This window comes from Mus pahari, chromosome 14 (genome assembly GCF_900095145.1).
Source record: "Mus pahari chromosome 14, PAHARI_EIJ_v1.1, whole genome shotgun sequence".
Taxonomy (NCBI): Eukaryota; Metazoa; Chordata; class Mammalia; order Rodentia; family Muridae; genus Mus; species Mus pahari.
The window spans coordinates 5,728,369-5,753,512 of record NC_034603.1 but is presented as its reverse complement, the minus strand read 5'-3'; the positions used below and the strand labels follow the sequence as shown (position 1 = coordinate 5,753,512).

The 25,144-nt window shown below is 41.4% G+C and overlaps 1 protein-coding gene across 5 annotated transcripts in view; it reads left to right on the top strand.

Moving 5' to 3' along the window:
* Positions 1-25,144, top strand: part of Tenm2 (teneurin transmembrane protein 2) — a 1,236,531-nt gene that overhangs the window by 276,340 nt on the left and 935,047 nt on the right. For all 5 annotated transcript variants that reach the window (XM_029545825.1, XM_029545821.1, XM_029545820.1 and 2 more), the window contains exon 3: positions 10,407-10,708. In XM_029545825.1, the coding sequence (XP_029401685.1) occupies positions 10,483-10,708 (226 nt within the window). In that variant the 5' untranslated portion in view covers positions 10,407-10,482. The remainder of the gene's footprint in view (positions 1-10,406; positions 10,709-25,144) is intronic.

Here is a 25,144-nt window from a genome sequence, read left to right as displayed (position 1 = left end):
TCCCTTCAGCTCATTGAGTCCTTTCTCTAGCTCCTTCAATGGGGACACTGTGCTCAGTCCAATGGATGGATGTAAGCATCCACTTCTGTATTTGTCAGGCACTGGCAGAGCCTCTCTGGAGAGAGCTATATCAGGTTCCTGTCAGCAAGCACTTCTTGGCATCCACAATAGTGTCTGGGTTTGGTGATTGTATATGGGAAAGATCCCCAGGTGGGGCAGTCTCTGGATGGTCATTCCTTCAGTCTCTGCTCCACACTTTGTCTCTGTAACTCCTTCCATGGGTATTTGGTTTCCCCCTTCTAAGAAGGATCGAAGTATCCACACTTTGGTTTTCCTTCTTCTTGAGTTTCATGTGATTTGTGAATTGTATCTTGGATATTCCAAGCTTCTGGGCTAATATCCACTTCTCAGTGAGTGTATACCAGGTGTGTTCTTTAGTGATTAGGTTACCTCATTCAGGATGATATCCTCCAGATCCATCCATTTGCCTAAGAATTTCATAAATTCATTTTTAATAGCTGTGTAGTACCCCATTGTGTAAGCATACCACATTGTCTGTACCCATTCCTCTATTGAGGGAATCCGGGTTCTTTCCAACTCTGGTATTATAAATAAGGCTGCTATGAACATAGTAAAGCATGTCCCCATTCTTATCTCTTTGTACAAAGCTCAAGTCCAAGTGGATCAAGACCTCCACATAAAACCAGAGACACTGAAACTTATAGAGGAGAAAGTGGGGAAAAGCCTCGAAGATATGGGCATAGGGGAAAATTTTCTAGACATAACACCAGTGGCTTGTGCTGTAAGATCAGAAATTGACAAATGGGACTTCATAAAATTGCAAAGCTTCTGTAAGGCAAAGGACACTGTCAATAAGACAAAAAGGCAACCAACGGATTGGGAAAAGATCTTTGCCTATTCTAAATCCGATAAAGGGCTAATATCCAATATGTACAAGAAACTCAAGAAGCTGGACTCCAGAGAAACAAATTACCCTGTTTAAAAAAAATGGGGTACAAAACTAAACAAAATCTCAACTGAGGAATACCAAATGGCTGAGAAGTACCTGCAAAAATGATCAACATCCTTAGTCATCAGGGAAATGCAAATCAAAACAACCCTGAGATTCCACCTTACAGGAGTCAGAATGGCTAAGATCAAAAACTCAGTTGTCACCAGATGCTGGGGAGGATGTGGTGAAAGAGGAATACTCCTCCATTGCTGGTGGAACTGCAAGCTTGTGCAACCACTCTGGAAATCAGTCTGGTGGTTCCTCAGAAAACTGAACCTAGTATCACCTATGGACCCAGCTATATCACTCCTGGGCATATATCCAGAGGATAATGATGTTTATAGTCAAGATTCACGTTTTCCTCACCTCTGAAGTCATCCCATAGCTTCATGTTGTATTATCTCTCATGCTCTGACACCCTACTCCATCCTAGAGGTCTCTTCTCTGAAATTGCTTCTTGTCATTTCACGTATGTTTATAAATGAAGCCATGCAGTTGGCATGCACTTTCCTTTACTGCTGCATGTATGTAGAGCATGCTCCTTTTCACTGCTGAGCAGAATTTGTAGGCTTGGGATTCACCATAATGTATTAAATCAGTCACCCATGGAGGAACATCTGGGTTGTGTCTGGATATAGACTATTATAAATGAACATTTTTCTACAAACACTCTTGTTCAGGTTTCTGTGAGAACATATATTTTCCTTTCTCTTAAATAAATGCCCAGGAGAAAAACTGCAGGGTTGCATGGTAGTTACTTGTTTAGTGGGTTTGTTAGTGTTAAACTGTTGATAATCTGGCTAAGAGTGGGTGTATTGTGTAACATCTGGGCCAGACATGTATGGGAGAACAGATTTTCTACATCCGGACAACATTCATCTTTTGTAATCTTTTCCTTTAGTGATCGTGATAGGTCTGTAGCAATATCTCATTTTGGAATTAATTTGCTTTTCTTCATGGCTGGTAAGAGTGTGTTTCCATGTATATATTTATGTTCCTACCCAAGATCTTTAGCTGTCTAATTAGATAGTCTAAATTTGAATGTGTGCATATTCTTAATATCTGTTTTTTACCAAATATTTGATTTGCACATGTGGTTTCTCACTCTCTAAATTGTCTTTTTTAAAAAGACTTATTTTATTTTATAGATTTATTCTGTTTTTACTTGTATGTTCACCTGTGAGTAGATACATGCACTTGACTGCAGGTGCCCAGAAGGCTAGAACGGGTCAGAGTCCCTGGAGCTGGAGTTTACAACTGTTTGTGAGCTGAGCTGCCTGGCCTGGGTGCTGGGAACCAAACTCAGAGCCCCTCCCCTGGAAGAGCAGGAAATACTCTTTCTTAACCAGTGAGCCATTTCTCCATTCTGTGTGCATGGTGTGTGTGTGTGTGTGTGCGTGTGCGTGTGCGTGTGCGTGTGCGTGTGCGTGTGCGTGTGTGCGTGCGTGCGTGCGTGCGTGTGTGTGTGTGTGTGTGTGTGTGTGTGTGTGCGTGTGTGTAGTGTAGTGCACAAATGCCTGCAGAATCCAGAAAAAGATGTCAAATTGTCCTGGCGCAGGAGTCGAGACAGTTGTGAGTCACCTGACTTGGATCCCGGTTACTGAACTTAGGTCTTCAGAAAGAGCAGTATGAGCTCTTAGTTGCTATAGCCTTTCTCCAGTCTCTTACAGATTTTCTTCATGTCCCCTTAACATGTTCCTTATGGATAAAAACATTAATTGGGAAGAGATTAAACTACATTAACTTTCCTTTTTATAACTATATTTGATGTAGAGTCTCAAGACAAATTTCTTTCTTTTCTTTGAACAAGTGTCATGGTTTCTCATTTTTTCTGAAGCATCTACATTTTATTTCTACATTGTTATTGTTAACACATATCCTGTTGCTCTTGAATAAAATTAGAGAAAGGAGAAGTGAGGTTTCTCAAGTGGGTATCTTCCTACCTGCTGTCTGTTACTACCAGAGCTTTCTGTATTGAATGACTTAGGCATCTTTCTTAGAGAACTGATAAGCATATTTGTATGGGTATGAATGTGGATTCATGATTCTGGTACGTTAATGTATATCTCTGTCCCTCTGTCATGTCTTTAATACTGTTTGCTGTGGATCCCTAAAGTTTAAATTGGGTAGACTGAGAATGCTCACATTCTTCTACAAAACAAAACAAAGCAAAACAAAACAAAACAGCAAAGCAAAAAAAACCCCAAAACAAAAATCTAAACAAAATAACCACAAAAACCTAGTTTCTACATATCAGCATAAATTTACTACAATCTTCCTGGTGTCTAAACACCTGTTTATTCTATAAATTCATAAGAACTTCATTCAATTTATATATTAACTTGAGAAGAACTGTTTTTATTTTATTTTGTTCTGTCTTCCAACCCATAACCAGATTCACATTGCCATTCGCTTAATCATTTAATTTCTATCACCCTGCTTTATATAGTTTCAAAATGTAATTTCTGTGTCTGTCTTTTTAGATTTAGTTCTCACTTTTGCAATTTGGGTGATGGTAAACAGTATTGTGCTTTGATTGCTGGGATGCTTCTGCTCATTGCTAGAGTTGAAGCACAAGTGTTTTCTTCATGTTTAGTTTGATTCCTGTGACATTGGCAAACATAGTCTAGAATTTTATTATACATTTTATAAAGTTTTGCATAAATATTATGTCCATTACTAATATGGTCAGTGTCATGACTTTTGATTTCTGATCTGCATGCTTTAAGGTATATCATGACACTCAATGGGACTGGGGAGAGCAGTCCCCATACCTTGTCTTTATTCTTAGAAGCAAAGGTCTATGCCACCACTGAGTATCATGTCAGCTGCAGGTTTGTGGATGGTTGTTCTTGTTCAAATTGAAGAGGTCCCCTCTCTGCTCTTGATGGTGTGTGTCTTATAAATGGATGGGGACTTCTGCCAGGTGCTTCTCTGCATTGATTGTTACTGTCACACAATTACAACTCCTTAGCTTGTTACTAAGATGGATTATATTTTCTGATCTTTAGCGACAGCTCCAGTTCCCACCTCCAGAATAACCCTTTTTGTCACAGTGGGCAATAGTTGTATAAATTACTTAATTCTTTCAGCTAATATTACTTTTTTCTTCAACCTCATTTTTCCTTCCTTCCTCCCTCCCTCCCTCCCTCCCTCCCTCCCTTCCTTCCTTCCTTCCTTCCTTCCTTCCTTCCCCTAACCAGCTGGTGATTACTAGAAGATGAACTAGAAAGTCCTTCCCTTTCTTGAGAGAGGCACCAAGCTTGATTCTAATTGTTCCTTAGACATTCAGTAGAACCTTTTGAAACCACCAGTACCTGCTTAATTTTAGTGAAAACTATATAATTAGAAGTTAGTATGTAACTGTAAGATCAGTCACGTGGCATATTTCATAATAGGTGAAAGGGTACACTTTGGGTGTTCTGAAAAAAAAAAATGGTCCTTTTTAATCTTAGCTTTCAGAGCACAGATTTAATTGTGATATACAAAACCCTCTCATTTTTTGGTTCCTGTGTGTAGGGCCTATAGTAGCACCTGTTGGTAACTTGTATATTCTAAATGTTGCCACTTTGACTAAATGTTGGTCTGTTTTATCAGTTGTTTTTGTTTTTTAATGTACTTACGCTCCCTTTCTCTTGTGTTTCTATAATTTTCAAATCTATTGATTTGATGGTATTTCCTTTTCTTCCTTTGAAAATATTTTTGTCTTTTATTTTACCTAGTTCTAGGCATGCAAGCTAAGGCTTCCAGCTGGAGGCTATCCCCATTTCGGAATGTGTAGTTGTAGTTCTGTAATTTCCCTTTCCTCCCTGTTGTAGCTTGTCACAGGTTCGGGTCTGTTAAGGTTTCATTTTCATTAACTTTAATGTTGGTACTCACGTATCTTGAAATTTCATCCCTGGATGGTTTACAAAACTGTGCACTTGTCAGGTGATGTTCCTACCTTCTGCCTTTCATCAGTTTGACTGCTTTTCACTAGTTTTCAGAGCATATAATGCAGAGGGTGTAAGTTACCTTTTTGTTTTTGAGACTTTGTTTAGGTTCGGATTGGATGCTGTCTTGACGTCGCACAGTCACTCTTGAGGAACTCGTAGTCTGCTATTTAGACTCTGGTGCTTCATAGGCTTCTGTTGTACCCTTCACAACTTTCACGGGAATGTTCTACCCATTTCCAGGACTGTATCCTTCAGTAATAATTGAGACTTTGCTTATCTTCTCTTTCAGTTCTCTCTTTTCCTTCCATTTGTTTTCTTGTGCATATATTCTGCTCTGTCTTTTGAGCACACTTTTACTTAGATTGCCATAAATTTGGAAAATTGGTCCTTGTCTGCTCATAGAATGCCCTTCTCTGACCCTGGAAATCCTCTTTGTCTATTAAGGCCATTTTATGTAATATTAATATAGTTGTTCTTGTTTTATTTTAAGATTTGCATGCTGCATTATTTTTAATATGCCCATATTCTCATAGTTGCAGTGACATATCGGCAGCATAGATTTGGGTCATTTTAAAAATTTGCTCATTTATTCTCTATCTTTTAACTGATATATTAATTCCATGTATATTTAATATAGTTATTCTTTTATTAGTGTCTAAGTCAGCCATCTTTTTATAGTCCGTTTATTCTTCCATTCTCAATATTTTTAATTTGGTATTTTTCTCCCAGCTTTATCATGGGCTAATGTAAATCTTGAGAATTCCATTTTGATGTATCTGTAATAATCTTGAATTTGTCACTTTGGAAAGATTGTATAGTCACTCTGTGTGCGTGTGTGTGTGTGTGTGTGTGTGTGTGTGTGTGTGTGTTTTCATAATGGGAGGGAACTTCTTTATTTTATACTTGCTGAGAATTTCTGTTTTTCCAGTGGAATTTTAACTTTTTTCCCATTTAAGTGTGTTCTTGATTGCTCATTGAAGCGATCTGATAATAATCAGTTTGAAAAGTTACATCAGACAATGTCAACATCACTGTCATCTTGGTATTGATCTCTGTTGAGTGGCATTTCTATTTCACATCAAACACATACCTTCTTTGTATAGCAAGTAATTTTTGTCTTTACACTAATGGTATGTTTTGTTCTATGATGTTAGTAGTATCAAGTTCTTTAAACTTTCTATATTTATGTAAATATATAAATCTGGTTTCTTATGACTCTGCTCTCGTAAGAGATGAGAGACTCTCTTTTATTCCTGCTAAGTTACGTTTTAAAATGTCCGGATTTCTTATAAGGAGCTGGTTGTGGTACACAGTTGGAGATTATACACTTGCACTGATTTTCTCTGGGTATTTGTGGTAGAGTGGTCTTGATACTGCCTCGTGTTTGCTATCTATTTATGCTGCAAGGGGCAGAGAGATTCCCTGTACTTGTTGGATGGTGGAACCCTCAACTTTCTACTACAGCTCTCCTTATGTGGAGTCAGTGGGGAAGCATGCTGTACTGTGGAGACAGTAGACCAGATTTTCTTTGAGAAAATGAGCTTCATTATATCCTGAAAAAGGATGAAAATCTTGGAACTATATGGCTCTTTTAGTTAGGGCTTCCATTGCTGTGAAGAGATACCATGACCATAGCAACTCTTAAAAAGGAAAACATTTCATTGGGGCTGGCTTGAGGTTTCAAAAGTTTAGTCCATTTTCATCATGGTGGGAAGCAGGGCATCATGTTGGCAGACATGGTACTGGAGGAAAAAAGTTCTACATCTTGATCCTCAGACGGCAAGGAGGAAACCACGTGTCGCATTGGTTATAGCCTGAGCATATAAAAACCTCAATTCCTATGCATACAGTGACACACTTCTTACAACCAGGCCACACCTCCTAATATGGCCACTCCCTATGGGCCAAGCATTCACACGCATGAGTCTATGGTGGGGGGGGGCAATTTAAACCATCACATTGGCCTTCTTTGGAACCATTTATTTCAAAAGAAATGCTTTATTGACATGGTATCACAAAATGCGGCGAAGGCAGAAATGAGACTATCACCCATATGCTATGCTACTGGGTTTCTGCAGTAGGATAGCTGAAATGTAAAGTCTTTATTTTTTATTAGGTGACCTTTTCATAGTCTTTGGTACAGAGGAAAGGGTACTGATTTAATTTTGCCAGTTTTTCCTTCTCCTTTTTATTTGGCATGTGTCTGAAATGTATGGCAAAAAAAAAGAAATTATTCTGCTTCATGGTTGGCACCTGGGTATATTTTTCTTTACTCCATTCAGGTTCTTCTTGTGCTTGTTTTATGTACTAACTTTATTGTTTTCATTCATACTTTATGAGGAGATTCGGCAAACATAGATATATATCTCATCTATCTAGAAGAATTTTCCTGACCCCTGACTCTTAAAAGAGAAGCCAGGGATTTGCATTTTAATATAGTTTCTCTTGCTTTGTTGTTTTTCATATTGACAATTTTTAAATTTGCAGCTAAACATTTGTTGCCTAGTTTCTTAAGACATTCGGCTTCCCTAAAATGTCGCTAATTTTGCCTCATTGCACGTAAATTTCTAGCACTTATTCTAGCACTTATTTAGGAGTACTGCTGACAAACTCAGCTTAATTCCAGTGAGTTGAGAAAAAGGAATGTAATCGGGGAAAGATCTAAAGCAGATATAGAGATGTCTAAACCCAAAGTCCATAGACTTTGCTAACAAGTGACAAACATTTAGCCTCCCACTTTGCAAAATAAAATAAAAATGCGTACAAATATACACACACATAGCAAGAGCGAGAGAGAACCTTTTTGACACAATCACAAAGCAAGGAAGACCAGATAAATCTGGGAGGTTTCAGCTCTGCTACAGTGACGATATTAACGGGGGGGGGGGGGGACTAGCAGTGAAGCAAAACAGAAGGAAATTATAAAATCGACCAATAACCTTCATCTTTAAAACCACCTGTGACCCTTTATTGATGACTCTCTCTCTCTTATTTTTCTACACCATGGTCTGAGGGACTCATTGATCAGTGTCTAGTTTAAGCACTAGCATGAACAGGAAGAGTAGCTTCTTGGGTTTGTCCACTCTCTTTCCACACTGTCTTATGCAAGACTCGGACTACATAACAAAATTGAGTTTTTAATAATCAAAAGAATAAAACATGTGCTGTTACTAAGCTGTTTATCACATTCTAGATGCCACACTGGGGAATTTACTATAGGACTGTTTTAATTTTTATGAAATCCCTGTGAAGTAGATGCTGTGATTTTCCATTTTGACTGACTGATAAACCAAGTTACAAGGGTCGGGCATGGTTTAGACAAGGTCACTGGCTAGTGAGTGGCCATGGTTAAATTGGCATCTACCACACTTCAATGACCACACACTCAAATAGACTATGCATGAATTCCAAAATCATGCTGAAATTAAGGACAAGACATTTGACCTCTAGAGATTGCATCAATATAATGATAATTGAATTGATTATAGCAATACAATATTACATACAAATATCAGTGTCCTTCACAAAGGTCCTAAGGTCTTACTGTGTGACTCTCAATGGTGTTTCTCAGCTTGCTGTCTGAGGAACTCCAGCAAACTACATGGTTTATTATCTAAGCAACTATGGCCAGAGTATGTGTGTTCTTGGACTTTGCAACAGGTGTGCACTATTTCCATCACTGCTGAATGTTAAACAGAATTTTCTACTTTTCAGGAAGGGTTGATAAAGTTTATGAATGGTTGGTTTAGGAGGATTCTGAAGATAAAAGATCTCTGCATGGAGAGAGAAAGGCAGAATGACTTTACTTTCAGTGCCTCTGGCCCTAATATGCATGCAGCTTAGCCTTTTTGTACATAGAGATGTCCTATTTCACTTTCTAAATAGCCAATGAAGAACAGAGGGCTTGAGAACTACAGATCTGGTCCCCAAGGCGTTCCTGACATATTGAGGAGGCAGTGAGCAACAGTAACCTGGAGAAAAATCATTACCCTGGCACTTGGTTCTATTTTCTGGTTTAATTAAATGTTGTGTTGGTCCATTGTGTCCTGGCCCTGGTTCTATGGCCCATGCTATTTTGCATGGCAAATGAAATCGGTGAGAACCTATCATTTGGAACTTGGGAGTGCCTGAGCATTTTTTTCGTTATTTGCTAAGCAGAAGGTTGGTCTTTTGTCAGTGATATTTGGCAAACACTGTGAGGCCAAAGGCCAGGTCATATGTTAGAGAAGTTCCTTCCTATCCACTTCTCTATCACATACACGGTTCCACACTGTTTTCCTTTTTGTAGTAGGCATCCTGTCACTGAGAGGGGCAGTGGACATTTAGGTTAATGAACAGGCAGTGATGTGGGATACACAACACATCTTTCAGTAAGTTCTCTACTTGACTGGTCACTGGGAAGAATTGCCCAGCTCTGTTCAGATACAGACCTCCCAAGGAGAAAACAGGGACTGGAGTTGACTGAAGGCTGATTGAAGAGATTAGGGGTGGGCTGGGCAGATAGCTCAGTAGTGAAACACTAGCTATGCAAGCATGAGGACCTGTGTCTGAAACCCAAGCATCCGTGGAAAGCTGGACACTTGAAACCTGTTTATAGTCCCAGGGCTTGGTGCAGTAGGAGGTGGAGCCAAGAGAACACCAGCTAGACTGGGATGCACAACAGAAAACAAAACAAAACAAACAAACAAACAAAAAAAAAAACAAGAGGGGACCAACACCTGAGGCTGTTTTCTGACCTGTACACATATGGCACATGTGAAATTGCACTCATACTCACTAATAAATGCGCACACTCACAGAGAGAGAGAGAGAGAGAGAGAGAGAGAGAGAGAGAGAGAGAGAGAGAGATCAGGAGAAGATAATTTGCATGACATCGGCTTCTCACATTGTTATTTTCCTTGGCCCATTGCAGCAATTTAACATTGGTTGAATAACCTGGAATCACAGCAAATCATTAATATTTCTAAATGGTCATTTATATTTCAGTTTTTCTGTTCTTCCATCCTTCTCGCCCCCTATCTCCCTTTCTTCTTCCTACATTTCTTCCTATTTTAATATTTATTTTCTTGCTAATCTTGCCATACAAAAACCAGCTAACAAACAAAATCTCACAATGAACAAGAGCAAACTCGATTTGGCTTTGATCTACTTCATAACTAGATCTCCCACTCCAGCAACTGAATGATCATGTCATCGGTGCACATGCAATCAGGAGATGGGGCTTTTTGTTATTACCCTCCCCCAAATCTATTCAATCCAACAGTAAGAAAATGAATATATTGTCTAGAGCTGTTTATAGACAGGTGGTTTAAGTATATATTAAGCTTTTCCCAAAGAAGGTGTGCAGGCCTGGCAGTTTCCCATCTATATTTCCACAGGAGTCAGAAGTGAAGGCCACACTGCTTGTCATCACAGTCGTTTGTTTGTTTGCTTATCTATTTTTATTTTTATGCTTCTAGGTGGGTAAAGTGACAGGTGCCACAACTTCAGCCTCCCCTTTTCTGAAAGTCGCGGAGTTCTATTTCATCTGGAATAATGGATGTAAAGGACCGGCGACATCGCTCTTTGACCAGGGGACGGTGTGGCAAAGAGTGTCGCTACACCAGCTCCTCTCTGGACAGTGAGGACTGTCGTGTGCCCACTCAGAAGTCCTACAGTTCCAGCGAGACCCTGAAGGCTTATGACCATGAGAGCAGAATGCACTATGGAAACCGAGTCACAGACCTGGTGCACCGGGAGTCCGATGAATTTTCTAGACAAGGTAGGCAGCCCCGCCCCACCTGATAGGCTCATATCCCGCTCTGCCCCACCCACTAGGGTCCGCCCCCATTCCTGACCTGCCCCATCTCGTGGTGTTGACTGAAGTGCACAACTAATTTATAGTTAAAAACAAACTTTTGCCCTATCTAACTCTTGTGGTTGAAAAGTTCCTTTTTGTCATCGTGGATGCTAAGATTTCTCGGCAATATGGAATTTGCTTTCAGAGAACTACCGTAAGTTTCCTAAGATGTAACTCAAAACAGGTCCTTGCCTTCATAAAAGGTATTCCTGAGACAATAGAAAATTTCTGTCTGCTTGATCTGAGGCTTTTACACTGTTTTTTGCAGCTTACTCCAAACCTCTGAGAACTCGTTTTGACTGTTCAACTAAATTATATTCACTTTAAATAAATCACATACGTATTAAAGGACATTTCAGAACTTCCTGGCAAAACATAGTAAAATATAACTCTCTTTCTCTCTCTCTCTCTCTCTCTCTCTCTCTCTCTCTCTCTCTCTCTCTCTCACACACACACACACACACACACACACACGATGTGTTGCTACTTCTGATTTCTATGTCCTTATTTCCATGTTTTAGATTGTTAAGTGGAAACATTAACACTTTAACCTAATTCTACCGTGTACCTTTCCTATTCGCCAAACCTCACTTGTATTCTAACATCTTGGGCTATCTAGGAAGACCTCTCTCTGAGACATAAACAGTTGGCTTTCTCTTTGTGTCCAGTATCCACGCAGAGTTCCGCCGTCACTTGTCTAGGCCTGTGAACTGAGGCTGAGCAGTGAAGAGGTCAGAGTGGAAGTCTCACTGCTCTCTGCCTTTCTTCTCGAATACCAGCCGAGCGTGCACCGGTCACATTAATAGCTCAGCAAAACGAAAGTGAGTGGGCCAACTGCAGTAGCTGCACTAGATAGGGTCACACAGCCAGCACCCGGGGGCTTGGCCCTGTCCAGCTGGGTTAGTTCATCATTTGTTTTATAATACTGATTCTTGATTTCTTTTTCTGTGTCCTCAGCAGTAAATACCAGAATGGATTTAATTCCTAAAGAAATACCTAGACAGGAAATTCCATTCCTGGCTTCTTAGTTCCCTTAAGTTCTTACATTTTATCTTTACTATCATTATTATTATTATTATTATTATTATTATTATTATTATTTTATAGAAAATACACATGTATGTAATGAAGTAGCATAGTGCCCAAGATTTATAAAAGTACAGGTCCAATGTAGTCTGAAACATCTTAAATACTCCTGTTTTTAAGCGAGCTCCTGTTATATTTAACAAAAATATTTTTAAAGAAATCAATAAGCGGTTTAAATTGCTTTTGTTGCCATTGTAGACATTTGTAGGAAACAATTTTTATCTGATCTTTAGTCTTATTTTCTTTGCACCATCCTCATGAAAATGAAATGTACTGATACTCCCGGAGAAAACAGGGCTGTCTGATTGATCTGTGAGCAATTTTAACATGTGGCTTATTTCATTAAAGCTTACACCTGGCCCTATGTAGTGGCCAGTGGGGAGAGGAGGGGAAGAAAAGTAAGGAGGCATAGCTTAATTAACGAACAGAGGGCACACATTACCAACATGGAGGAATGAGGATGCCTGCCATCACGTCAGAGAGCATCGATAAAGTAAAGTTGGACATTTGACGAGGCAACACGCATGCAGGGTAGTTGAGAGCTCTCATTTCCTATCAGAGTTTTTGTTTCATTTTTTTGTGCTCCAGAAAACAGTTTGTTTCCTGTAATTCCAGGCTGAGTTGTTCCTAACCCGTATCGAAGGCAGGCTCAGGCTTCTCTCTGCATCATACACTAAGTTACAGCTTCCAGATTATTGTTGAACCAAGGATCTGCTTGTCACCTTTCCCCCTTATTAATATTTACATCCCATAAAATCAAGTGCTGGAATTTTATTTCCAAAGATGTGTTTCCTCGTCCTATCTCATCACGTGCCCCTCCATCACTGATAATAATGGAAGTAGCTTGGCCGTATCAAGCTCATGGCTTTGCGATTAGCAATTCACACATGCCGTGTGTTGTTATTGAGTCCATATTTGTTTGCGTAATGTGTTTGCATGAATTAAAAAAAAAACTGTGCAGTCCAAAAGTAGAAATGAGAAGGCATTGGGAAGTATTTGCATATGTAAGTGCAATTCCTTCTGAAGGCATCTATGAATTTATGCATGAAAATGTAGTCAGAGGCTTAGTGGATCTACTTTGATGGGTTCTAAAATTGAACTCTGCAGGAAGTAAATAAGCGCATATTTAAGGAGGGGAGTATCTGGAGATGCAATCTGGTTGGCGTGTGGCACATGCAGCCTGAGACTGAACCGCTAGAGAGAGGGTTAAAATAAATTTGATACTCAGTAATAACAATAATTTTTTTTAAATGTCATGCATTTTTACAGTTTATTCTCTTATTCATGAAATCCAAGGGCAGGATCGCCTCAGTACTTATTAGCGCAGAGGTACACGAGCGAGGATCTTAGCGGGATCAGCTCCTGTGCTCTGCTTATTTAAAACCCAAGACACTGAGCATAAAGCAAACATGCTTCTCACATACAAGCAAGTTTGACAAACACGCGTGGAGGACGCTCCAGATGCTCCTGTAGAAAAGAATTGCCATCCAATAAAAAATGATATGGGGTCCAGGGTCCTACCTTATCTGGGTTCCCAAGCTGGCCTGCTGAAGGGTCAGACAAGAGAACAGGTCACATCCTGGCAGGAGACATGGGCTAAGCAAGCAACAGCAGGGAGAGCATCCTGTCAATCAGTTCCTACTGTACTCTCAGCACAGATTCCTCCTCTGCCTTCCTCTAATGCTGTCTCTTCTCTAAAGTAGAGACATGTAAATCACATGTAAATCACATGTAAATCACCTGTCTGGCTTCCACTGTGGCGCATTCTGCTGGTGTGAAGGAGGAAAATTGCTGACCTTAGGTCCTGGAGCCACTGGTGTAATTAGTAATTAGTACGACTAATCCGTCACTAAATAGCATTCAAGTTGTCCTGGAGTGACAAAACCAAGCAGCAGCCTTGACACCTGGCTGCACCAAGCCCGGTGGCCTCCCAGGAAATAGGTTTCATGAGCTGAGTGAAGTTAGGGCGCAGAGAGGGGTGGTTTGCTGCTGTTCTGCCTGGCTTAGGAGCCTTGGGAGTCAGATCTGCAGTCATTCTGCTTCTGCATATCTATGTGACTGTGCCTCTTGTCTGCATTCTGTGTTCCACAAGGATGAGTGCGCTGTGTTAGTTAACACTCAACAGCAACATGATGAAAAGAATTCTACCAGTCCTTGAGTGCACTGTGTTAAATGCCAATCCAAACATTTGGCTTGTATAGAGTCGGTGCTCACAACAATGTTGTACGGTGGCTATTGTTGTGAGCTCCTTTTGAACACACACACACACACACACACATATATATATATATATATATATATATATATATATATATATACACATATGTAAACTGAGTCATGGAAGAATTAAATAAATTATCTAAGGTCAGGCACCTAAGAAGTACAGACAAGTTTTACATATAGTGAGTCACATTCAAGAGCTCTGTTTGCGCAACAAACAAACAAAAGACAAATTGTTAAGCTTTTAAAAGCTGGTAGGAAAACAGTCCAACATTCTATTTCCAAGCCTTTATGGGTATGTGCTTTAAAATGTTGCTTCTTAATCATATAGGAAGTGATTACTACCTCAAGTCCCCAGCCCTCATGATTTGTAACCCTTTTATGCAATTCTATTCCATATATGCCACTCTTCCTGGCATTGATTCTTTTTCCAATGCCATTGTACTAAATCAGCCATAGGAAGGTGTCCCACAAGGGATCTGTGTTGACCTGTCAGCAAAGGTCCCCTGCCAGTCCTTGTAGTTGTCACCTATGGTCCAACGTCTCAACCCGAAATGGTAACCAAGAGTAACCAATGGTTACTTAAGCAGAACTGGCTCCTTTCAGTGTCAAGCTGTGCCCAGGAGACCAGAAGATTCACCCTGTCCTCCACTCCTCATAGAGCCTTTCCTTCTTGTTGGTAGTTCAAGTCTCTTGAGAGGGGGCAAGGTTGGGTTCTTTGGTGCATCTCAAACTGTTGGGACCAGGGTTAAATAAAGAATTAGGGAAAACTGGATTTTTGAAACTTTGATTTCATAAGTTCAGCCAGTTCTAAAAACGAAAAAGAGGCAATATATGCGACGAACATTTTAATGTACTTTGCAAATGTGTACACACATGCATACACATTTTAAGCTAAGTTTATCTGAGTATTTTATAAACTAGATTCTCACTTCTGATATCTTTAAAATAATTTTTGCAATGAATTTTGCTCTGTGTAATTTGGCTTCACATAAATGTAGCCCATGTTAATGAACCAGAAATTCAGGGTCCACTGGCAAGCTGGAGAGATTTATCTGTGTTGGTTCAGCTGACATCGCGTAGTAAAGGTACTTAGCCTCCCTTGGATACCCTGGAAACTTGTAAGCATTCCTGTCCACAAAGCTCTCCGAGTAGCTTTTTGGAATATCCTGAAAGAATAGCTATAAAGGTCCTATTTGGAAAACCCTAGCACTTTAATTTAGTAGTTCAGAACAACCTTTAGGTTTTAATGAGGTTAGAGGCTTTAGTTACTAATTGCAAAACTAATACATGCCTTCGAAAGATTGCTTTCAACAGATTCTGTCCCCTCTGGGTAATACTATGCAGCAGAGAATAACATAGCATCTCCCGTCTTCCGTAGTCTTGGCATGTTGCCAGGTGTGAAGGAGTCTACGACTAAGCCGCCATGATCTTCCCGTATTGCATGATGATGATGATGATGATGATGATGATGATGAGACAAAACTGTAATTTTTGTGGGGAAAAAAGCAATAAATAAAACTTTAAAAGCCCTGCCTAACAAAAGCTGACAATTTAAAAGAGACAATATATAATAGATATGTAATTAGATCTATTATGGTAAGACCTATGCAAAGGAAAACTTTGGATGGTTGAAGAGACACCATGCTGAAAGTATACATCAGATGTGGCCTCTGTCAAGCATCCATGCACATGTTTGAGCATCAGTGAAGAGACAGGACATCCAGGATGCAAGAGAGTGATTAGTCAGACAAAACCCCACAAAAGCAGTAACTGGGTGTGATTGTCCTCAGGACTTAAGGAAATCAAGGGTAGCTGAGTATGTGGAGATGAAAGAGTTGAGGTGGTAGGGGAAATGAACTTTTCAGGTATTTTAGGATGACTGTGTTGGTTTCTGTTTAGAGAGAATGTTCCAGGGAGACAGGATTGCCGGCAGGTAAGTTTAGAGATTGTGTGTTTAAGTACACAAACGCAAACTGTGTGTGGCCTAAACTGGGATCACAGGGAGGGCTCTCTCTTTTGGGGTTTTGGGGTGTTGAGTAAGTGGAGACAGATCTATTGTTCAGGGACTCTGGGGCAATGGCTGCTCTCTCCACCTGTCAGGAAAACACTGCATTCATGATGCTGCCTTTACTTAAAGACCTGGAAAGGTCAATGCTTGTAAGTAACCCTAGAAGCAGAATTGCGTGAATTGCTTGTTCTAATTTCTCTGGAACGCCAGACATGAACCTTCATGTAAAAATAGAATGTTTTAAGTGTTTGGAATACAGTCCTCAATCACATTAGATCCCTGCCTGTGTCAAGGCCAAGAACACAGGCAGAATAGCTCAGGCAGATCTATGGCAAGGAGGGCTACCAGGAAAATGGTATTCGGTGTGTTCCATTGTTAAAAACCAGAGACTTTTGTCTACTCTCTGATGTGTGCTAAATAAGCCAAAACCCGAGAGCTCTTGTGTGTGTGTGTGTGTGTGTGTGTGTGTGTGTGTGTGTGTGTACCCACATGGGAGTGCCCAATGAACATACATTTTATTTCTGCTGGCTTGTAACTTTAATGAAAAAGATAAACATATGTAGAAGACGAAAACAAGACTTGTGGTAAGTGCTGGCCTCGGACAAGCCGGTAAGAACCTGAGAAGAGTTGCAGATGTTGCTGGCTATCAATTCTTCCCATTCTCTAGATGCTGGTGTTAATCCCCCAGGCTTAAAACAGAAGATGAACTTGCTTGCCGGTTAAGCTGGTTTTTTTTTTTTTTTGAGACTGTGACTCTTTGAACTCAAGCTGTTCTTACACCATGCAAGTGATGATGTCTAACAGGCAGTTATCTGTACAATTTTTTGATATCCTGGAGAGAAGCTTGAGTCATATAGAGATGTAGGAATTGATAGTTAATAATCTCCCGGGACTTGGTGTGATCACCTTGGCAAAATGTGTCAAAAAATAAGGAGATCCCATGAGGACTCATACAATCAAAGGAGAGAAGAAGAAAAGAACCTTGGTAGGGGACTGGAACAACCTCACGATCCGTCACATGCTGTTTCTGCCTGTGCTTCATTTCTATTACTTTTATTTCCTGTCTCAATAATTAGAGTAGGCTTGATTTTTATCTCCTAAAACAGAAGTCACAAATGCTATTGCCTCCAAAGTGTGTTTTGTTTAACTCACACATTGATGTAGAAAGTTGAAAGGCAAAACCCATGGCTCCCAGATATAACACTTGCCTACATGGTCAAAATCCTTTAGCCCAGCATCTCTAGTGCTTCAGATATAGAGGTACAGTGGGAGACAGAGAGAGACAGAGACAGAGAGAGAGACAGAGGAAGAAAAACAAAGAAATAGAAATAGAGGTAGAAGTGATAAAGATAGACAAGGAAAGGGAGAGAGAGAGAGAGGGAGAGAGAGGAAGAGAGGGAGAGAAACTAATCAAATGGTCTCTCCTTTCCTCCCCTCCCCTGCCCTCCCCTTCCCCCTCCCCTCCCCTCCCCTCCTCTCCCCTTCTCTTCCCTGTAGAGTACCAGAATCTCTGCCTATTCCAAACCTATTCACACCAAGAGCTGCAACTGTGGGCTTTCTCTTTGGTGACATTCTGTGCCTTCCACATTCCTCTAGCCCTTACACTTTGTCTTTGTGTTATCTCAGAACAACTTAGCTGACATTGACTTAGCTTACTGAGACACTCCGTGAATGGAAGCTAAGTAAAATACTCTGAGCGGATCTGCTTTTATGTATGGAAAGGGCTTTTCTAAAATTAATGGCTCATTTCCCCTTCTAGTGAGTATACTTCAGAGCATAGAAACAGACACTATTGCCTGTCCATTTGTTTAGCTCTCTGTCCAACCTGGCAACACTTTATCCTATAGGAAGAGAGGCCAGTATGCATGTTTTCTGTAGCAGGGCTTGGTACTTACATCTTGAACTACAGTCTCATGTCCTTGGGTCTGGATGCCCATGACAGAATACTACCATTCTTCTAGGCTGCTGCCACAGCTTGCGATGGGCATCTATAGGGACCGCCTTTGCTGCATATGTGGAAGACTTCAGAGTCTATATGCTCAGCAGTGAGACACCTTTCTCACTCGAAACTTGAGGAAATATGCGCAGTGAAAGATGGGGTAGTGGCCAGGGTCTGTTTCATCACACTTTGCAGGTACTGCCCCTCCAACAGATATGTCATCACATTGATAGTATTAGAGGAAACATTACATTTTCAATGTCATGTTTGAGGCTTATAATTTAATTTTCAGCTCTGGCAATCCTAGAAGCATCCCTAGTGATACAGTGGGAGGGGGTTGTTGTGTCCCCCCGAATGAATCCGTGTTCTCCTTCACTCCATGTGCACCTTCATTGGCATGCATGCCTCACAAGCTCATGCTCTGCTACCATAGCCGACTCTCCCTCTTCCAAGGGACTCGATATTCCTCCAGCATGAGCTGCCTCCCTCTCTACTCAACCTCCAGTCAGGCCTCCGTTAGTCATAAATCTCTGCTGGGAACCATCAGAGCAAATATCGAATGTTCACAGAGATATTAAAAATAACTGCAGCACAGACTTATCTAATAATGTTCAACAGCCTTTTATAATATTTGGAATATTTTGCCGAAGTTACTGTGAGCATTATGCTTAATGCATTTTCCCCAAGACAGAAACATCTCTTCAAGAATGAAAAAGAATCAACAGAGAGAGTCAGGTAGGCTGTATTGTGTTCTCATCTCTTCTCTCTCTCTCTCTCTCTCTCTCTCTCTCTCTCTCTCTCTCTCTCTCTCTCTCTCTCTTTCCTTTGGCCAAAAGACAGAGAATATGAAGCCTCTCTTTGTTCCCTGATTTATGAATAGTCTGCAGTGGGCAATTGCAGTCCCAGTGGGATGCATTTTATTTTAAAAATAGTTCGAAGCACTTTCTTTTAAATTCCCCTACGTCCACAGCCACCTTGACTGTGTAATGCTAGCTTCTCAGGGTGTCCTTGTGTGGTTAAGGTCTGCCCCACACACTGGGAATTAGAGCACTGATTTTATTTGTAGCACTTTGAACCAAAATGCTGAATGTATTTGGAGAGTAATTCCAGAGGGTTAAATTTGTTTCTATGGATCTAGTTGTTGCAGGTAGAACACCTAAGAAGTGCAGAGGTATGGAGGCGGCAGGGAGGGGACCTAAATGTTCTAAAAGAAAATTTCAGACAACTGCTGCAGAAATATCTTAGTCTCTTCAAATGACTGTGGATTCAGGAGACTCACCACTGTTGGTGTTAAAAGGAGCCCTGTTCACCTGGCAGCCTTGGGTTCAAATTCTCCTTAGTTTACAGTGACATTTCATTTAATGCCTGCCCCCTGACGTTTGTCTGCTCTACAAAAGCTCTGTACAAGAGCTGACCCAGTTAACCCTTTCTGCTTCCGAAAGCCAGAGATTCAGCAACAGGGAGGCCAGAATACATTACCAAGTCTTAGCGGAGCACTGAGAGGACGGCGGACCTGGCCACACTCCAGGCTATCTCTGTCTCAGGACTGGTCATGGGGTATCTACAGTCTCAGAGAGTTTTAAAAGACCAGTGCTTGAGTCCCACCCTAAAACCAATTACACCCCAGCTCCCTTCACACAAGGGGTAGGATGGGGATTGAGGTGTGAAAGGTAAACACTTTTAAAACTTATATTGATTTGTGCATTTTGAATGTAGTAGTGTGTGTATCTGTGAGAAAGAGGGAGACAGAGACAGAGAGACAGACAGAGTCAGAGAGACAGAGAGACACAAAGACAGAGAGACAGAGAAAGCATCATGTCCAGTATCATTCCTCAGGTACTGCTCAGATTTTAAATATTTTTTTAACGCAGAGTCTCTCACCGTATGGAGCTTGGTGTTTAGGCCGTGCTGTCTGATTCTTGTCAGATCTCCCAGCACTGGAATTAAAGCACGTGGCACCATGACTGGCATATTTACATGGAGCACCTGGGGATCAAACTCAGTCCTTATGCGTACGAGTCAAGTACGTCCTAGGCTGAGCTGTCCCTCCAGCTCCTAGGAATTTATGTTTATATAAGTCAGATTTGAGTGCATCGCACTCTGCCTGGAAGTATGCACTTCCCGATCTGGTCCCTTCTCCTGGGACTGGTGGAGCTGTCAGGGCTGCAGGCCTCGTTCTTAGCAGAGTGACTTGGATTCTCATTCTTCGTTCAGAGAGTTCACCTGTATAGCTTTACTAGACGGTCCTAATTCTTACTGGATTTCAGCTTATGTATATAATTAGCCCAACCATAAGCCCACACTGTAGTGTTTCTGCAAGAGTGGGCTGCCCCGAGTCAGCCCAGTGAGCAGTACAAGTTATTCTCTCACCAGGCTCTGCTCCTCAGCTCTTGAGTCAGAGCAAGCAGGTGGCCCGATTCTTCTCTCTGCTGAGCTTCTCCTCGTCTTCCTTGCTGTTAAACATTATAAGTGGAGATTTAATTTGAGCACCTGGCTGGGGATGTAGTTCATAATCAATTAATTATGTTAATTGATCCAACATCCTCAAAGTCAAAGCAGCAATGATGAATTTGGTACCTCCATGGGAAGAAGTACAGGCTAGTTGTGTTCCTATTGAAAAGGGGAGATGTGAAGAAAGGTGCCACATGTAGTATGTCTCCATCCCTTTCTCCTGTGAGTATGCATTAAGGATCAGGATTGTAATAACAGAGACGAAAATGCTCCCTAGTCACAAGGACTAGACAGGACACAGATAGATGAAGTAGGCCAGGCTTTCAATGGCTTGGCATGCTGGACACTGCTCTCATTTGGAGCATATATGTCCAGGTAGTACCTCTCAGGAAAGGCACATCGGTTTCATGGTGGAATTCCAGTTCCTACTCTACTGTGCCTTCCAGCTTCTGGAGAAAAGAGGAAAGCTGGAAATTGTTCATGAAATCTCTAGATTTTAAGTGTTCCTAGAAGGGTCATTTCCAGAGCGAAATAAGCTTCCTGTGCCATTCTGACTACATCTCTGTCCCTGGTCATTCCTGCTAATGAAGGACTCACTATCTTTATGAGAAAGACGGCGAAGCCAATGCGACAAGGGGAATTCAGGGATTCGACTACTAGGTGCTTTCTTGGTTTAGGTTAAGAAACTAAAAGGCACACTTGTGTCGGGCATGATAAGTAGCCTTCCATTCATTCTGCCAGGTCGCGCTTAAGGCTCCATGAAAGTCCTAGTTCCTGTCCCATGAGGTCCTCAAGGCAGTGAGCAGCTCTGCAGCTCATCACTTCAATTGGATTTCACTCTGGTCCTGCTTCTGGGCCTGTCCCTCACTCTGTTCTTTTAAATCTTTCCCAAAGGAATGACTTATTCCCAATCCTTTGTGTCAGTCTCTGCTAACAGTGTCAATCAGGTTAAGACAAGTGGCAACTAACTTGTTTTCAAAGTCACCATGTAGGCCAGGAGAAGGCTTTGTAGGGCAGTGACATTTTGAGGCTGCTGGTTGGGTAGAGCCTTGTTTCAGGACGTAGCAGATTGGCTGGGAAAACACCAGCCTTGACTTATACCTACAATTTAGTCGATACTAAGTAAGACTACACTTTATAAGGGTTCCCATTCATTTCAAATTGTTTTACAGAAGTCGTGTGCTTTTTCTGTGTACATATGAGGCTGGTTGGTTGGCTTTTAGGAGAATTTTAATAAGCTTTTCATTTTAGAATAGTTTCAGAGTCACATAAAAGCTGTAGAAACATTATAAAATTGTGTGCTTGGCATTGTAGCTGCTGGTGGTGTCTTCAGTTCATGAGGAATTCTGATGGCACACCTAGAAAGTCTGACATTGTTTTCATTCCCTGAAATCACCAAGTCAGATCTCAGACGTGCACGGTTGGAAGCTGTATCCACTCTCCTTAAGTTCCCTGCAGGGCACAACAACGTTCCTGCTCCCTTGTAGCAGCCAGGCACAGTGCTTGTGGATATCTGATCAATGTTTATTATTGAACAGGGGATTCCCTTCACACACCAAAGTCTGAAGGGAAGATGTCTATTCCCAAGGCATGCACTGGCCTTCCCCCTGCCCCAACACCCTTTCCCCTGTGCCTATTGTTTTGTTTCTACTAGTATAGTTTAGGGATGATGGTTGGAAGGCAAGGTCTTCCATTTTGAGATGGCTTTCCCAGACCCATCACGTGCTCATTGATAATTCAGTGAGCTTTATGAGCATGAAACCATGAGCACTTTCTAGGATAGTTCTGCATGCTGCAGTATGTTTCAGCTACATCCTTAAAGAAAGGCAGCGTGAATTTCATTTCTTTTCATGTAGTTTACACATTTGCTGGGAAGTTAACAAAACCATAACTAATAATGGATGCCGTATCAGCCTCAGAGCTCAGAAAACATTTACAAGGTCTTTTCTGATCCTCCAACTACTTCTAACCACCAATAATGGTGCTGTGGCTCCTGGGAACTGCTTACCTTTTTGTCCACATCAGGATGATCACCAATCATAAATAGTGTGCTGGATAGTCCAGCAGTGGTTGCCTTCATGGTGGAGAGCCTGTGAGCCCAGTAGCTTCTTGGCGTGTGAGACTAGAAGCCTCAGAAGATTCAGCCAGGTGCTAATAGCCTTGAACATTCCTAGAAAGACACTGCTTTTCTGTTTGCTTTAATTGTCAATATCAGGCAACTGGGCTCAGTTCCCTTGTTTTGGAAGATTAACACTAACAGTAGCAGCAACAGAATAGATGCAGTTACCAGCCAGGGGTGAGGGCAGACAGGCAAAAGCAAGTTTTCCATTTAGTTTCCTAATATTAGGCTGCCACCAGAATGCCCAGTCTAGGGAGATGGTTATTTCCTTATATTATTTCTTCCAGGAAATGCCCTTGCAGATCCATCAGAGGAATGGAAGCTTAGTAGATTCCAAATTCAACCAACCTCACTATCAAGATTAGGTATCACCTAGAAAAACTTATATAAACATTTCATTTCATCAATCACTTTAAGGGAGATAGGTATTTTTCGTGTACATTATATGTATCAATCTACTGCAAACTATTTGAAAAATGGAAAAGAATCAAATAATGGATAGCCACAGCTAAGGAAACATGCAGGAGGGGAACGTACTCTGCTCTCGGGTTAAAGACAAATGCATTTAATTGTAAGGAAGCCATTGCTTCTCTGTGGATAACATGCAAAGGCAGCAAAACACATGAGAGCCCACATGGAACCATGAATGGACAAGAGAAAAATGGAGTATATCTGTACAGTGGAATAAGGCTCAGCTGTATAAAGAAGGAAAGCCTGTTATCTGCAATGTGAATGAGACTAGAAAGCTTTTGTTACGTGAAACATTCCAGGCCTAATGTGTCACGTAACTAGTATTTTTGCCCATGTCCAGACACTTGGAAAAATCAGTCAAATTTATAAAAAAAGAAGAGAGGAGATCGGTGGAGACTAGGAATGAGAAAAGAAAAGGAGGGAAGAGGAGTACAAAGAAACCAAGAGAAACTTCAAGGACAGGCAAGGGCATAAGTGTGTCAGGAGAGGGGAGGGAGAACAAGTTTGATGGGAGTGAGGAATGCATGATACAGGCTTGAGGACATAAACAACTGGTGAGAACTCACCTTGAGACTCAGACACTTATGGATATGGAGAGATGGCTCAGTAGTTGGTTAAGAGGGCTTGCTGCTCTTTCCAGAAGACCTGGGTTCAAAATCTGGCACCCACATTAGATGACTCACAAATACCTATAACTCTAGCTGCAAGGGATCCGATGCTCCTTTCTGCCCTCCACAGGCATCCCTAACACATACCCATGTGCACATACACGCGTGTGCGCGCACACACACACACATACACATGCACACACACAGAGAGAGAGAGAGAGAGAGAGAGAGAGAGAAGGAGGAGGAGGAGGAGGAGGAGGAAAAACAGATCTTTAAGGTAGCTACCATCCACATCATTTATCAGGCCACATTTTTCAGATTAGTTCCTTCAAGAGATTTGTCTTCATCACAATGGGTCTAGCCTATGCTACAGCTCTCCACGCTTACCATCTCTCATCTGACATAGAGAGCTGTGAAAGTAATGTTAATGGGTTGAATTTTCCAAGTGCTTAGTATGCGTGTCTCTGTACTCTATGAAGTAGGTAGAGGAAAATTACCTTTGCTCAAGGACAGCCAAGGTTGAGTTTTGATGGAGGCCAGGTAATTTTTATGTAAGGTGTACAAAAAAGAATCACACCTGAGCAATCTGACTTTAGCGGCAGCTGCAAATTGTTTGTTGACCAACTATGTAACACCCATATTTCCCTCAACAGTTGCCTCAGGGAAGAAATCCAATCCATATGTTGAGATGGTGTAGGCAGGCAGGCTGCTGGAGAGCAGAGTATCATTACAGCCATTAGGACGATGCAGAGGGTTATTTTGGCGCTCCGATCTGTGCAGCCAGATGGAAATCGGAGTTCAAGCTTAGTGTCGTCAGACAGCAGAGGCTTCGGGCAAAGGGGAAGGCATGGGTGAGTGATTTTTGACTGTTTATCTCTAATGTGTGTGGCCAGTGTCACTCCCAGCCCTGATGGCTGTGATTTATTCTATTATACTGTCAGTATTAAACACCTTAGCCGGAGAAAAATAAAGGGTGGGATCTAAGTGCGGTGTCATTGATGTGACAGATGCTCTTTCTCTGGGTACCGGAGATGATGAGGGCCTGGCAACTCAGAAATGCCATGTCCTTGGAACATTAGATCCAGGCAGGTCCTTAGGGACCAGTGAACATGCACCATGAATTTGAAAGATGAAGAAAAGACATCTCTGGGAGATTGTGGGGTGGCTAGAGAAATGGATGCTCCCGGGTTTCTAGTTCGGTGTACTTTCTTCTCCATTACCTGCTGGTTAAGTTCATTGCAGCTTCTAAGTTCACACAGTTGACCTTGACATCAAATAAAGAAACTGCTTATGTCCTAACAATGGTAAAGAGACATCGGAGGCACCAGGTGAAGCTTCCTTTCCTTTGCTTGTCTGTGCCCATGCAAGTGCTATCATGCCATGGTACTGTAGGCATTAGCCGCCCCCACCCTCCCTCTCCCTCCCTCTCCCTCTCCCTCTCCCTCTCCCTCTC